The sequence below is a fragment of the Brassica napus genome, chromosome A5 (assembly GCF_020379485.1).
Source record: "Brassica napus cultivar Da-Ae chromosome A5, Da-Ae, whole genome shotgun sequence".
In the NCBI taxonomy this organism is placed as follows: Eukaryota; Viridiplantae; Streptophyta; class Magnoliopsida; order Brassicales; family Brassicaceae; genus Brassica; species Brassica napus.
Genome location: NC_063438.1, coordinates 24,398,182 through 24,413,394, shown reverse-complemented (window position 1 = coordinate 24,413,394; position 15,213 = coordinate 24,398,182). Strand labels below are relative to the sequence as shown.

Sequence of the window (15,213 nt, the reverse complement as noted above, 5' to 3'; positions counted from 1 at the left end):
TTAATATATGCCAAAAACGCATCTATTATTGGTTAATACCGGTTTATTAGTAGTCGACTTTGTTTTGCGTTAACATTAAAAATTAAATGGCGACGTACCATTTGACTAAGATGTTGTTGAATAGAGATGTATTTCGATAATAGAGTTGATATGTTTGGTGTGTTAGAGGGACATATAAGGACACAAGTCGCTATCGATCTAATTTTCAAGAGAACACATGCATGTATTGTGTGGTGTATTTGAAGGTATATTATGTAGTACATAAATAAATTATGCAATACATGCAGTGTCGCTAGATGCAAAGCTCGAATTAATATTCCGTTGCCTCGTTACATTAAAAAATACAAATGATATCACTCTGTTATATGCTTATTTAATTCCATGATTTTTTTGTTTTTATTGACCCACCAAAACACTTTTGATTGAATAGAGTAGTATTCTAACCAAAAGATTGCCGGGAGGTCTCTCTCTTAACTCTCTCGTATCTTTCAGAGAGAGAGATCGACGTTAGTCTTACGCTGGTTTTTCCGGCGATCCTCAGCCTATCGTTAGGGCTTTCTATCCGGCTTCGGTTTCCATCGACCGGCTTTGTCTCCGGCGTCGCACCTTCTTCTCCGGTGGTCGTCCGGCTTTTGCCTCCAACGTCGCACCTTCTTCTCCGGTGGTCGTTCGGCTTTTGACTCCGGCGTCCTCGCTTTCTTTCAGGTGATTGGACGGCTGGCTTTTCCGCCTCGCTCTTCTCTCTGAAGTTGTCGGCGGTTCATCAACGGGATCTTCCCGGGTTCGTTTTAATCAACTTTTCTGCGGTCCTCCGATCAATTGACTCTCCTTCTGATCCTTCGATTGAGAATCGAAGGTTTTGGTTCGATTGTAGTCGTTTGATTATCTTTTCCGAGACGTTTGATCTGTCAGATTTGGATTCTCGATGAATCTTTGATGAAAGCTGTTCTGTTTGAACGGTTGTTTCTTCGTTGTGGCTTCGCCGTTGATGGAGCTCCGTCGTGCATCATCTCTGGCACCGGAGGAAGTGTATCGTCGTCGTCTTGACGCGTGGTCCATTGGTTGCTGGGCAACCGGACACGTGGTGGATGCTGCTCGATTTCCTTCCTCTACGATTTCCTTCTTTGGGTTTAGGGCCTGAAGATGTTCTGTATAGTGGGCCTGTTTTGTAGCGTTTCGTTTTTTTGTATTGGACTTAGTCCCTCGTTTGGGCTTTGACTCTTAATAACACTCCAGTGGAAAAAAAAAAAGAATAGAGTAGTATTCTGTGGGTCGCTACGAAAGGAAGAAGGAAATTTCATCAAATCGCATTTTATTGAAACAAATAGTGAAATAACATTGGGCTTCTTTTATATTACTAATAAACAGTATTTTTAAAACAACGAATAGTATTCACCTAAAGATTCACGTGTGCAACTACGTCACTTTATCATAGTGACGTTAAAATTCTACTAACTAATTAATATACCAAAAAATGAATCTAGTCAAATTCAGATGATAAAAAAGAAATGGCTTTATTTGTTCAGAAAAATGATACAGTTAAAAACCTTTTCTAGCTATAAATAAACCCACAACATATTTAAATTTTGCTTGTAGGTAAAGTAAAATCTTGAGTTTGAACTTTTGACCTAGAATGAATATTCTGCAGCTACAAACACGTGGTTGGACATATCGACGCTTCTCTTTCTCTCTCTAAGACACACACACTCTCTCTCTCTATCTGTCCTGGAGTACGGTATTATATATATAAACTCCATTCCTGAAGAGTTTGTAACTTGCGATTTGTGAGCTTCATTTACTTCTTCAGCTAAAAAAAACAAGAACAAAGAAATCTTTCGAATCCTCAAGAAAAGAAAAGAATCTAAAGAAGATTCAAGAAGAGCTAAGAGAAAGCTTCAAGATTCCTCAAACGAGCTTTTACTGACAAAACCTGATCAAGTGCGAATATTCGAGGTACTTACTCATCTTTACCACAACTGATTCTTCTCTCTCTATATATATACATATCTTTTGTTTTCAATTACTCTGTTTTGCTCTGTTTTCCAGATCCGAAAAGTTTTGATTTTTAACAGATTCATCATGTTTCACTTCAGGTCAGAACCTATTGGGATCTATTGAATGGGAGTCTCATTCTCCTATCCGTTCACCAAGCAAGAAGACGTGGAGACTTCTCTAGACTCCATCACCGTTAAGTCCATAAGCTTCGGAGATGACAACGAGTGCAAAACTCCCAAAAGATCCGTTAACTTCAGTGACAGAACTCTCGAGCCCACGATCTTGAAATCTATTGGATCTGGTGGTAAAATGGTTGTTGAGAAGTCTGTCAGCTTCAAAGGGATGCAGCTGGAGAGAATGATAGAGAATGGCTTTGAGATAGACAATGCAGAGATTGCTAGTGAACTCTCAGTTCTTGATCCGAAGAACCCTAAACACGAAGCTGCTATTAAGTTACAGAAAGTTTACAAGAGCTTCCGTACGAGGAGAAAGCTGGCTGATTGTGCAGTTCTCGTGGAGCAAAGCTGGTTAGTTTCTTTTTTTTTTTAATCTCAAACCTTAAAAACGTTACTTTTTTTAGTTGTGTTGTGGTGATCTAATCTGTTTCAATCACAGGTGGAAGCTATTGGATTTTGCTGAACTGAAGAGAAGTTCTATATCTTTCTTTGATATTGAGAAACACGAAACCGCGATTTCGAGGTGGTCTAGAGCTAGGACTAGAGCAGCTAAGGTTGGTAAAGGTTTGTCCAAGAATGGAAAAGCACAAAAGCTTGCTCTACAACATTGGCTTGAAGCTGTAAGTTTTATATAGACTAGTTTTTTTTTATTAGTACAACTTTTTGGATTGAAATCGGATCTTGGTTTAATGCATTTTGGTATATAACAGATTGACCCGAGGCATCGGTATGGACACAACCTGCACTTTTACTACAACAAATGGCTCCACTGTCAGAGTAGAGAACCTTTCTTCTACTGGTAACTACTTGTCACCTACTCTTTTTTTTTCTCATTTATGTCAAAAGATCAAGAAAACTAAACTTAGATTCAAATGTTTCAGGCTTGATATTGGCGAGGGAAAAGAAGTAAATCTTGTGGAGAAGTGTCCTCGTTTGAAACTTCAGCAACAGTGCATCAAGTATCTTGGTCCGGTTAGTATCTATTTCTTTTACCTGCTCAACAAGTAACTCTACCGATAAATTAGAAACTTATTCTTATTATTTTCATGTTTTTCTTTTGTGTAGATGGAAAGGAAAGCTTATGAGGTTGTTGTGGAAGAAGGCAAGTTCTTCTACAAGAACAGCGGAGAGATGCTTCATACTTCTTCAATGGAAGAAAGTGATTCCAAATGGATTTTCGTGCTCAGCACGTCGAAAGTGTTGTACGTTGGGAAGAAGAAGAAGGGTACCTTTCAACATTCAAGCTTCTTAGCTGGAGGAGCTACTGTTGCTGCAGGGAGATTAGTTGTTGAGAGTGGTGTTCTTAAGGCTGTTTGGCCACACAGTGGACATTATCAACCTACTGAAGAGAATTTCTTGGACTTTCTTTCTTTCCTAAGAGAGAACAATGTTGATATCACTGATGTAAAGGTAAGAGAAAGAGATTTGAATGACTTTTAGATCTTGAGTTTGTGAGGGTTGTGTTCTTATAAGTGTTTTGTTTTGTGTGTTTCAGATGAGTCCTACAGATGAAGATGAGTTTTCTCTTTACAAACAAAGAAGCACTCACATGAGAAACCATTCTTTGGAAGAGGATTTGGAGCCTGAGAAGAGCATTATCTTGCAAGACAAGGTTGATCCAATACAAGAAGAAACAACTCCAGTGATGGCTAATACCGAAACACCGAAAAAGATGGAGTCTATTAAAGTATCTGAAGACTATGATTCTGGTGATGATGAGGAGGAGGAGGAAGAGATTTTTGACTTAGAACAAGAACCAATTCCTTCAGAGCATAGCTCACCAAGAGGAGGAGAAGAAACCAGAGAGAGTGAGGTAGTGAAGATTCCAGAAGAATCAATCCTAAAAAGGATCAATTCAAAGAAGGAAAGTAGATCTTTCCAACTTGGGAAACAGCTATCTTGCAAGTGGACAACAGGTGCAGGACCAAGGATAGGTTGTGTAAGAGATTACCCATCAGAGCTTCAGTTTCAAGCACTTGAACAAGTCAACTTGTCTCCGAGAAGCGCTTCTGTTTCAAGACTCTGTTTCTCTTCCTTGTCTCACACGCAAACGCCTCAGATGTCACCGTTATGGCGAGGAATGTCATTACCTACAGATATCATCACACATTCATAACTGATGAAATTTTTTTAATTACACATTAAGTTCTTTCGATCTGATCTATTCTTTTTGTGTGAATAGTGACGATGATAACTTAGAAATTCTTTTGTATTCTTTTTTTTCTTCCCCTTTACTGTAACAGAGAAGCATTTCATTTGTTTATTTCGTTTCTTGTTTAACAAGAAATTACATGTATAAAAAAATGTTAGCTTCTTTTTTGTTTTTGGCAAAAGCCTGTAATATACACAACACAAGTGGTTCAAGATTCGCCTCTTTTTTCATACTGTTATTAGCTTTTATTTACCACTTTACAGCAAATTTCTGCTCGATTTTCAGGAAACGCAGTGAAGATTCAAAACCCTAGGCTCTGGTTCACATCTCAAGACTCACAAACCCTAGTGATGCTTGCGTGGAAAGACAACTTTGTCCTTGAAGAGAGAGCTTATTTGCCTTATACGAACTCTATACCTCTGGTGAGAACAAGTTTAAAGGTTTTGAAAGGCCCGTTAGACTTGGTCAAGTAAGCCCCGTATCGATTAATAGATTTTTTTGGCGCAACGACCATGCCCTAGTCCTAGTCCACGCTTCTTCACCTACCAACCGAAGAAATCAAGTCAAAACATTTCAGCCTTGTTATGTCACAAGAAAATCTTTTGGCTTCTTCCCTTTTCTCCTACGACTGCAATGTGTACGTACGGCAGGCTATATCGTTTGCTTTTTTTTTTTTTTTTTTTTTTTTTTTTTTTTTTTTTTTTGGAACACAAACTATATCGTTTGCTATTTTTTATTAGAGAAGACTACACATAATGTAGTGCCGTACTAGGGGTGGGCGTTCGGGTACCCGTTCGGGTTTGGATCGGGTATTTCGGATTTTCGGTATAGAGGTCTAGAACGTTCGGGTATTTCTGTACTTTGGGTCGGGTTCGGGTATTTTTAGTTCAGATTCGGTTATTTCGGATCGGGTTCGGATATTTAGATTTTGAAAAAAAAAATTAAAATTTTCATTTCTCAAGTTTGTTGTATTTAAAAATATAACTTTTAGTTAACTAATTTTTTATTTTTAATAGATTGAATGGTTAATAAATTTGGACATAACATTTTAAAACTAAAAAGGCATTAATTTAGTTATTTTTTTTTAATTTTTGAAATAAAAAACTTGACATGCATTTTAAGTGAGTAGCAAATCATTTTTTCCGTAATTGTATGTATATCATGTGAACTTAAAGTATGTGTAGTATCAATATAAATATTTTATATAAAATGAGAGATATAAACTAGAAACATAAGGTTAATTATACATATGTTCGGTTATCTTCGGATATCCATTCGGGTTCGGGTATTATCCGTTCGGGTTCGGGTATCCAACCTCTCCTTATTCAATACCCGTTCGCGTATTTTGCTACTTCGGTTCGGATTTCGGTTCGGTTTTTTCGGATCGGGTTCGGGTGCCACTTCGGATATCGGGTAAAGTGCCCACCCCTATGCCGTACCAACCCTTTCAGGGGCTGAGGCAAAACACGATAATATATATTTAAAACAATAATTATAATGTAATTTAAAATAATATAAGATACTAAATTAAAAATAACAGTCAAAAACAAGGAGTATGTTTTAAGAGATTTTAATTTTCGTTTTTATAAATCATTTTCATATTTTTTAAAGATACTTTAAGTTTCTGAAAAATCAGAAAAATAACTAATTAGTTTTTAAGAAAAAAAAAACTAAAAAGGCCATCATAATTCCTATATGTTAAAATAAAACTTAGTATGTTAAAAATTAACATTCACACCACTAAATATGACAATTAAATAATTTTAAAATACAAACGTATTTTATATATACACATTTGAGAAAAAAACATTCTTTAGATTTTGAATAAATAAAAAACGAATTTTATATAATATTAACAATATTTTTCTTGATGCTTGGTTTTGAACTCAAGTAGAAAACATAAACATAAGTATTTTAACTAGTTGTATACTATTGTACAAAGACTTTTTAGAGATTTGGAACCTCAAATTTTGTAAATTATGTGGGGGCCTAAGGTTAATACTTTTTGGCTTTTTCATAACAATATAGGCACGTCCTTGATGAATGATGATGATCTTCAATGGTTGAATGTATTGGTCTAGAAGAGCTTTTATTCTTGTTTCTGATAATCCTTTTACGCCATTGCCTTTGTTGACCAAGAACTCGGTTACTTGAGCTTGATTTGCCAGTTGTGCGGTAGAGATTTGAGCTTTGGCTTTGAGCTTTGTGTTAAATAAAGATTTGAGCTTTGCTTTGGATGGTGTTGAAGCTGTTTTTATATACTATCTCCTCTCTCTCTCCAACTAATATTCACAACACAATCCAAAGCCAAAGCTCAAATCCTTATTCAACCAAAATGGTTCCAACACTCTCTACGGCACAGTTCGCAGATCCAGCTGAAGCAACTAGTTCGTGGTCAACAAAGGCAATGGCGTAAAGGGTTTATCAGAAACAGGACTCAAAGCTCTTCCAGACCAATACATTCAACCATTTGAAGAACGTCTCATCAATAAGTTTGTCAACGATGAGGCCTTTCCAGTCACCGACATGTTGAACCCCGAAGAGAACAAAGACGCTGAAGCTATTTGTGACGCTGCTGAGAAATGGGGCTTCCTTCAAGTGATCAACTATGGAGTTGATTTGGATGTTCTTGACAAGGTGAAGGCTGCGACTCATAGGTTCTTTAACCTCCCTTTTGAGGAGATGAGCAGGCTCACAAAGGAGAATTCTTTGTCGACCAATGTTAGGTTCGGTACGAATTTCAGTCCTCGTGCAGAGAAAGATTATCTCAGCCTCTTCTTTGTCACCGAAGCTGAACAGTTTTTGTTCAACTTTTCTCTCTTGGCTTGACCTCTTACTCTCTCAGGTTCGTTTATGCTGTAGAGAGAGGAGAGAGAACACTTTTCATGTCTACATTGTTAACTCTTTTCTTGTTGATTTCAAACACACAATATTACAACATATTTATAGTAGATTCTCTCAACTACTACACACACATATTTAGACTTTAGCCTAACCATTCCCACTTGTTTTTAGACTTTGAGATTTTGGACTTTTACCGTACACACACATATTTCAAACAAACAATCCTACACATATTGTAAGACTTTTAAGATTCTCTCAACTACTACATACACATATTTAGACTTTTAGCCTAATACCTCTACTTTAGGCATTAGACTAAGTTTACAAGAAAAGTCAAACAACTCCAACAACTTTTTTGACTTCTCCTTTGACTTTGTTCGCTCTTGCTTCTTCCACATTTTTCTTCTTCTTCTTTTCTTTTGTTTCTTTTTTCTTGTTTAGTCAAAGGATACAACTCCAACACTCTCTCTTTGTTTAATCAAAGAGAGTGAGTGTGTACTTGTGTAAGTGAAATACAAGCAAAAACAATGAGAGTGAGACATAAAAACAGAGAAAAAGAGAAGGAGCTGGCCGTGAGTTAGATGTCAAACAGAAGTTCAACATGGTATCAGAGCTGTACGTGGTGTTCCGTGGAGCCTGTGCAAGCAAGAAGAACAAGAAAAAGAAGAAAAGAAAACAAGAAGAACAAGAACATCAAGAAGTCAGCCGCAAAAAGTGAGGTAGTGAAGATTCCAGAAGAATCAATCCTAAAAAGGATCAATTCAAAGAAGGAAAGTAGATCTTTCCAACTTGGGAAACAACTATCTTGCAAGTGGACAACAGGTGCAGGACCAAGGATAGGTTGTGTAAGAGATTACCCATCAGAGCTTCAGTTTCAAGCACTTGAACAAGTCAACTCGTCACTGTGAAATGCTTCTGTTTCAAGACTATGTTTCTCCTCCTTGTCTAGCACGCAAACGCCTCAGATGTCACCGTTATGGCGAGGAGTGTCATTACCTGCAGACTGGAGTCATATCATCATCACACTTTCGTAACTGATGAAATTTTTAAATTACACATTAAGTGACGAACGATGACTTAGAAATTCTTTTGTATTCTTTTTCCTTCCCCCTTTACTGTGACAGAGAAGCATTTCATTTGTTTATTTCCTTTCTTGTTTAACAAGAAATGATAGGTTAAAAAAGTGTTAGATTCTTTTTAAACGCTTTGTATGTTTTGGCAAAAGCCTGCAACAAACATAATTGATCCAATATTCTCCTTTTTTTTCCAAAATATTGTTATTAACTTTTATTTAACCTTTACCGCAAGTTTCATCTCGATTCTCTCAGGAAAACTCAGTGGAGACTCAAAACCCTAGGCGCTGGTTCACATCTCAAGACTCACGAACCCTACTGATGTGAGGCGTGGAAAGACAAATCTGTCCTCGAAGAGACAGATTTTATTTCTTATATGGACCACCCTCAGCTCCTGGTGAGAACAATTTGGGGCTTTTGAAAGGCCCATTAGGCTTGGTCAAAACAACCCCGGTTATAATGATGGATTGTTTGGCGCAACAAGAACCATGCATAGTCCATGCCTCTCCACCTACCAAATGAATAAATCAGGATTACTTATCAAAAGTTTTATCTATGTTATGTCACAAGAAAACCTTACGACTGCAATGTGTACGCCTATAAAGTTTGCTATTATTAGATGTGACCACATATAAAGACATATTCGTAATAATTTAGAAAAAAAAAGAGAGTCAAACACTACATTTAACTAAACTATGTGTTGTCGATGATGGATAGAACATTGTCTTCAAAAAGAAGAAGGCCAGAACATATTGATTAACAACGTACTAAGTAGATTTATTAAGCGTATGTATGACTTCTGGATCACTACAGTTAGTAACCCTTCAACCAAACCAATCCAAAACTAATCTAGCATATCAATGGATGAACTTTGAAATTTCATTGATTTTTGAGTCATGAATAGCATTATATTACAACCACAAGAACCTGCATTTTTGTAAAATGTCAAAACTAATGAAAGATATATAATTTTCATTGGAATTACCTACAAATTCAAATAGTATATATTATATAGAAAGTAACGTGTTATTCTTTTTTTTTCTCTGCCAAGATTAACGTGATATACTTCAATTACTCGAAGATAATTAGCAAACATGCCAGTTTCAAAAGCCGAGTCAGCTGACCATATCCATATGAAATAGAATTTATCTTAATGAACTAAATATTTGAAACATTACTAATTAAATACAAATCGAAAAAAAAATTTAAATAAAAGAACGTAAGCGGGAACAAGTAAAACGGTAGACGAAGCATGCCATCTAGGTTGTTCGCTCATTCTCTTCTTCAAAACCTTCTCTTTTATATACTCTCTCCTCTCTGCAACTAATCTTCACAACACAATCCAAATCCAACGCTCCAACGTTTATTCCAAGTCTCAACCAAAATGGCTCCAACTCTCTCTACCGCTAACTTCGCAGACCCAGCTGAAGTAACCGAGTTCGTGGTCAACAAAGGCAATGGCGTAAAGGGTTTGTCAGAAACAGGAATCAAAGCTCTTCCGGACCAATACATTCAACCATTTGAAGAGCGTCTCATCAACAAGTTCGTCAACGAGACAGACGAAGCTATTCCAGTCATCGACATGTCGGACCCTGATGAGAACAAAGTCGCTGAAGCTATCTGTGACGCTGCTGAGAAATGGGGTTTCTTTCAGGTGATCAACCATGGAGTTCCTTTGGATGTTCTTGACAACGTGAAGGCTGCGACTCACAGGTTCTTTAATCTTCCTGTTGAGGAGAAGAGCAGGTTCACAAAGGAGAATTCTCTGACGACCAATGTTAGGTTCGGTACTAGTTTCAGTCCTCGTGCTGAGAAGGCTCTCGAGTGGAAAGATTATCTCAGTCTCTTCTTTGTGTCCGAAGCCGAAGCTGAACAGTTTTGGCCTGATGTTTGCAAGTGAGTTCAAAAATCAAATCTTTATTTGTTTAGGTTTCAGTTTATTCCGTTAAATCGATTTGGGTAATTTAGTTTTCGGTTAGTTTGGTTCGGTAAAAATCTCACTAAATTGAACCAAAGAAATTTGGTTTGGTTAATTTTGGTTTTTGAAAATTTTACCGAAATGAAGCAATATTTTGGTTTCTGTTTAAAGTTTTAAGAATTCAGATAATTTTGGTAAATATTGGTTATATAATTAGTTAAAATTTGATTATTTCGTTTAGTTTGGTTTGCTTATTTTGGTTAGCTTGGTTTAAATTTTTTTTTAAAAAATGAACACCTAACTAACCGAGCATCAAACTTTTGTCCTGATGTTTTCAAGGGAGTTTAAGAATCATATCTTTATCTGTTTAAATCATTGATTCATATAAACAATTCTTGATTTTCTTGATTTTAGGAATGAAGCTCTAGAGTACATGAACAAGTCCAAGACAATGGTGCGGAAGCTTCTAGAGTATTTAGGAAAAAATCTCAACGTGAAAGAGCTAGACGAGACCAAAGAATCACTCTTCATGGGCTCAATCCGAGTCAACCTCAACTACTATCCCATCTGTCCTAACCCTGACCTAACCGTTGGCGTTGGTCGTCACTCAGACGTCTCTTCCCTCACCATTCTCTTACAAGACCAAATCGGTGGCCTCCACGTGCGTTCTCTATCTTCAGGGAACTGGGTTCACGTGCCACCGGTTCCTGGATCCTTTGTCATCAACATAGGAGACGCCATGCAGATCTTGAGCAACGGTCGTTACAAGAGCGTGGAGCATCGTGTCTTAGCTAACGGTAGTAACAACAGAATCTCTGTTCCTATCTTTGTGAATCCAAAACCAGAGTCAGTGATTGGTCCTCTCCCTGAGGTGGTCGCAAATGGTGAGGAACCGATTTATAAAGACGTTGTGTACTCTGATTACGTCAGGTACTTCTTCAAGAAGGCACATGATGGAAAGAAAACCGTTGACTTCGCCAAGATATGATCAGAACCAGACCTAAATGGAGTTTGGTTTCTTGTTTTGTTTCATGTTTGTGTGTTTGCTTGTGAGTGAATAAAGAAGACTCTCTTCCATATTGTGTTGTATACAGTTTCTCTTATATAAAAAAGTGTTACAAAAGCATAACCTTTTTTCTTAATACCAGACCCGAAACCACATAATATAATATTAATATCATTCGAACTGGGAAGCTGGTACTTTTCAGTTGAGATAAGGACCTCTCTTAAGAAGTATAACTTACATTGAATTGAAAAACTATCTCAGTTTTTTAATAAGAAGATGCTATCGTGAGTCATGATGATCTTCAACCTTTTTACATTCTCCATTACCATTATCAAGTAGATCAGTATCTTCATTGAACTCAAAGATCTTCTTCTCCCTTAAGTAATTAATCAAGAAGTACCAACCAACTGCTCCTACCGTCATCAAACCGCTAACTAGGTACACAATCTTAGTAGCAAACACAATGATCAATACCAAAAACGCTGAAGGCACCAAGCACATAACCACCAGCCCTGGGATTTTCAAGGGGACTCGGTAAGGTCTCTTCAGCTCAGGTAGTTTCTTTCTCAACCAAACAAAAGATGCAAACTCTAGAAACATCCCTAACGTGTATATGAAATTAGCAGAGGCTACAATATCTGTGAAGTCCATGTAAGACAATCCAAGCGACATGAGAGCAGAGAGTAGAATCCCAACCCAAGGAGTGTTGAACCACTTCGATCTCAACCCAAAGAACTTAGGCAAGAACCCTAACTCAGCCATACCTTCTAGCTGATAAGCACTGCTGCTTAGCTGAGCTTCGAAAAGTCCTATACTCGATAACACAGCGCCAACCTCAATCCAGATCTTCAGCCACTTCCCTGCAATCATCTCAGCCGCTTCCGCGTGAAACCCCGTCTCCCACCTGCTCTGATCTACAGACACAGCACCAGTGACTGCGAAAAGAGGGATCAGGTACGCTACACAAGTGAAGATCACAGCGATGAGAAGCGCCAAAGGGAACGTCTTCTGAGGGTTATCAACTTCCCCTGCAAGAGTACTGACATTATCCCAAAAATTCAAGTTCCAGAAGAGCGTGTTGAAGTAGAGGTTCCAATCTTTTTTCTTGCTTCCCAAGCTACCCCAACGGTGAGGCTTAATCTTAGGGATTGCCATAGCCGACATGACAAGGAAAGGTGAGAGAGAGACTAGACCGAGAACAACAGCTGCGTAGCCGACAATGGCTAAGCCAGTGTAGTTAAGGAATGATAAGACCACGGTCGATGCGAATATGCAGACGTTTCTTGGCCATCCGGATTCAAGAACAGGGAATAGCTTGTCCAAGTAAGTGACGCAGAGTACAGGAAACGAAGCAACGTTGATCACACCGCTCAGAAACTTCAACGAGCCCATCATTGACCCTACGAAAGCTCCAAAAGCCCTGTGGGCCCATATCACAAACCCTCCGTTGCCTGAAGATCAGTAAAGTTTAGACCACAACACAAGTACTGTTCATATAATTGTCTAGGGTACAAAGTGTTTAGATCTTTTTTTGTTTTGGTTTGATGATATACCTGGAAACGCGGTGGAGAGTTCAGCGGTGATTAGGGCTTCAGGAACACTCCATATGAAAGGGAAGATGAGGAAACCGAGAATCGCTAGAAGCGGTCCAGCCGCTTGAACCGCTGGTTCTTCTCCAAACGGACCACCAGCGACTTCGAAGTAAATTAGGAAAATCAAAGGGACCAAAGTCAGCTTCTTCGCGGTTGATGTGGTTGAACCAGGGGTTGTTACTGGGAGCTCATGGCTCGATCTTGATGTTTCTGTAATTGCCATTAGTGTTTTTTTTTCTCTTTTGATTCAGATCATGGGATCTTGTGTATTGAAGAGCCTCGAAGAGAAGAATGAAACTTATCTATATAAGTTACAAAGAAAACTTATACATCTATGAGCTGTAGAATCCAAAATAATATATGAGAAACGTAATGTGATTGGATGACAGTTGGTCGTATCAGACTGAATCTTAGCAGAATATTTGGGACCATCCAATTTCAATGTGTTTGTATTTATCGTACTAATTTATTAATCAGTTATTGTTTTTATTATTTGCTTTTGGTTGATAGATCAATCAATACTCCACGTTTGTCGGTTACATTAAAGAGAAAGGGTTAGAGTTGTTTCCGGCGAAAGATATGTTATACTAGTAGTTTAGTCCAAGCATATTTCCACCTACTCCGGCTTGGATTAGTAATTTAGTATTCATACTATAAAAATTGAATGTTCATCAACAAGTGTGCATAGTATATTATAGTCTCCACCAGTATCTACCAACCCAAATTAATGAAGTCACAAACTCGCAAAACATGTTTTAAAGTGTGCATAACCGTCATACTTTAAAACAATTTTTTTATATATTTTATATTTAATATCTAATAGATATTTTGGCTTTTTGCATGTCTCTTTTGACTAATGCTTTTTGCATGTTATAGCCTTCTAAAAATTGTTCATGTCACTTGTGTTGTAATTAAATAGGCTATTAGCTTAAAATCATATTAGTCATCAAATATGATGGTTCGAAGTAGAGAGAAAACAGTCAACCTTTGTTTGTAAAAGATGCTTAGGCCAGACTCTCAGACTGATCTTCTTCCAAAAAAAACATCCAATGGTTTTGCATTAATTTTTTTCTCATGTTTCTAGATTGGAAAACTTAATCGCAGCAAAAAGGCTCTTCAAGCTCATTTCCTTTATAGTGGACATCATGATTTGGACCATCTTTGGAATCATTTCTAATTTTTAGTTTTTTAATTAAATATTCAGTGACAAAAAAAAAATTTCAAATACAAAATATTTCCCAAGTTATGATATATAATATAAAAGACCGTAATCTTGACATGTGCTTTTCATTTTGGGTTTGATTAAGCAGATACCTTTATACATAACGAAGAAACAAAACAGAAAGCTAAAGAATCACATTTAGTTTGAGCAATGGAAGTGCTATCGGCTATGATTTTCAAATTGTGGGTGAACCTTTGGAACTGAATACTTCAAAGTTCAATCTCTTTTCTTCGTGTTTAGGATAAACCGTTTTATGACCTTTGAAGATGTGATCCGTTGCTTTGAGTCTAGATGCGCACTTGGCTCATCAATCAGATAGATATCTGGCTGGCTTCCCGAGGCATAAAGTAATGACAAACCTCTGCCTCTCTCCATCTGAAAGTTTATTTAGCGTTTGATCCAACAACCTTTCAATCTGAAGCGGTCTCATTGCATCCGACACAAACTGAGGATGTGTATATGCATCATGTATCTTATCATGTAACAACTGTCTCAGTGTTGTACACTCGCGCTTCCAATCATATACTTGAGGTTTGTATGACACATTAAACTCTGGCATCCCTGATTCTACACCCTCGTCACGTAGGAATGCATCTACCTGCATGAGGATATACTTGTTTTATTCCTTCAAATTCTAACCAAAATAAAGGAGTCATAAAACAAAGATTCCGCCCAGTACCGTTCTCCCCCAGCATTACAATAATCCGAGAGTCTGTGAACTCACATCCAGCTTGAAATCTCCTATTTTCTTACTTATGTTAATTAGGGTATTTGTATCTTCCATAGGACTTTCACTTTCCAGTCGCTCCGTTGTGGAGTATCAGACACCTTGAAAGGAAACAACAACTAACATATCAGTCACAAATTCTCTAGTGGGAGGTGCGCTAAATGTCATTGCCACCATTGGAAAAGCTCTAGTGGGTCATCGATGATATCATGATGATGCACTTCTGATCTCTCTTTCGCATTAAACATCTTCAACCTTTTCATTATTGCTTTTCGTTTCAAACTAATTTTGGGTTACATTATTCTAGGCTTTCATTAGATAAGTACTTATCTTGGGTTCAGATTATATTTCAGGTCGTGGGTTTTTTATTTATTAGAGAGCGCTACATTTTATAATGACCACCAAATCATTTTATTTATTAGAAAAATTCACAACTGGTGACAGCAACTAAAACTACACCAAACACTTTGATAATGACTACCAAACCATCTATCATCATCATTTAACG

At 37.4% G+C, this 15,213-nt stretch overlaps 3 protein-coding genes across 3 annotated transcripts; 2 read left to right on the top strand and 1 right to left on the bottom strand.

Annotated features, from left to right (window-relative positions):
• The first annotated feature begins 1,779 nt into the window (after window positions 1-1,779).
• Window positions 1,780-4,553, top strand: LOC106345398 (IQ domain-containing protein IQM2-like). Its single transcript, XM_013784597.3, has 7 exons — window positions 1,780-1,953; window positions 2,094-2,522; window positions 2,611-2,791; window positions 2,882-2,970; window positions 3,053-3,143; window positions 3,237-3,581; window positions 3,667-4,553. The coding sequence occupies exons 2-7, from the start codon at window positions 2,119-2,121 to the stop codon at window positions 4,285-4,287; spliced, it is 1,731 nt and encodes a 576-aa protein (XP_013640051.2). The 5' UTR covers window positions 1,780-1,953; window positions 2,094-2,118; the 3' UTR covers window positions 4,288-4,553.
• A 4,797-nt stretch (window positions 4,554-9,350) lies between these two features.
• LOC106452295 (feruloyl CoA ortho-hydroxylase 1) lies at window positions 9,351-11,284 on the top strand. Its single transcript, XM_013894363.3, has 2 exons — window positions 9,351-10,136; window positions 10,573-11,284. The coding sequence occupies exons 1-2, from the start codon at window positions 9,625-9,627 to the stop codon at window positions 11,144-11,146; spliced, it is 1,086 nt and encodes a 361-aa protein (XP_013749817.1). The 5' UTR covers window positions 9,351-9,624; the 3' UTR covers window positions 11,147-11,284.
• On the bottom strand, window positions 11,238-13,117 carry LOC106452294 (probable polyamine transporter At3g13620). The gene is made up of 2 exons (XM_013894362.3): window positions 12,718-13,117; window positions 11,238-12,615 (listed from the first exon to the last, which is right to left on the bottom strand). The coding sequence occupies exons 1-2, from the start codon at window positions 12,977-12,979 to the stop codon at window positions 11,444-11,446; spliced, it is 1,434 nt and encodes a 477-aa protein (XP_013749816.1). The 5' UTR covers window positions 12,980-13,117; the 3' UTR covers window positions 11,238-11,443.
• Between the last annotated feature and the right edge of the window lie 2,096 nt (window positions 13,118-15,213).

Coding starts and splice junctions, on each gene's coding strand:
- LOC106345398 (XM_013784597.3), top strand. CDS start 2,119: ATGGGAGTCTCATTCTCCTATCCGTTCACCAAGCAAGAAGACGTGGAG. Junction 2,523..2,610: donor GTTCTCGTGGAGCAAAGCTG/GTTAGTTTCTTT, acceptor TTTCAATCACAG/GTGGAAGCTATTGGATTTTG. Junction 2,792..2,881: donor TACAACATTGGCTTGAAGCT/GTAAGTTTTATA, acceptor GGTATATAACAG/ATTGACCCGAGGCATCGGTA.
- LOC106452295 (XM_013894363.3), top strand. CDS start 9,625: ATGGCTCCAACTCTCTCTACCGCTAACTTCGCAGACCCAGCTGAAGTA. Junction 10,137..10,572: donor TTTTGGCCTGATGTTTGCAA/GTGAGTTCAAAA, acceptor TCTTGATTTTAG/GAATGAAGCTCTAGAGTACA.
- LOC106452294 (XM_013894362.3), bottom strand. CDS start 12,979: ATGGCAATTACAGAAACATCAAGATCGAGCCATGAGCTCCCAGTAACA. Junction 12,616..12,717: donor ACTCTCCACCGCGTTTCCAG/GTATATCATCAA, acceptor ACTGATCTTCAG/GCAACGGAGGGTTTGTGATA.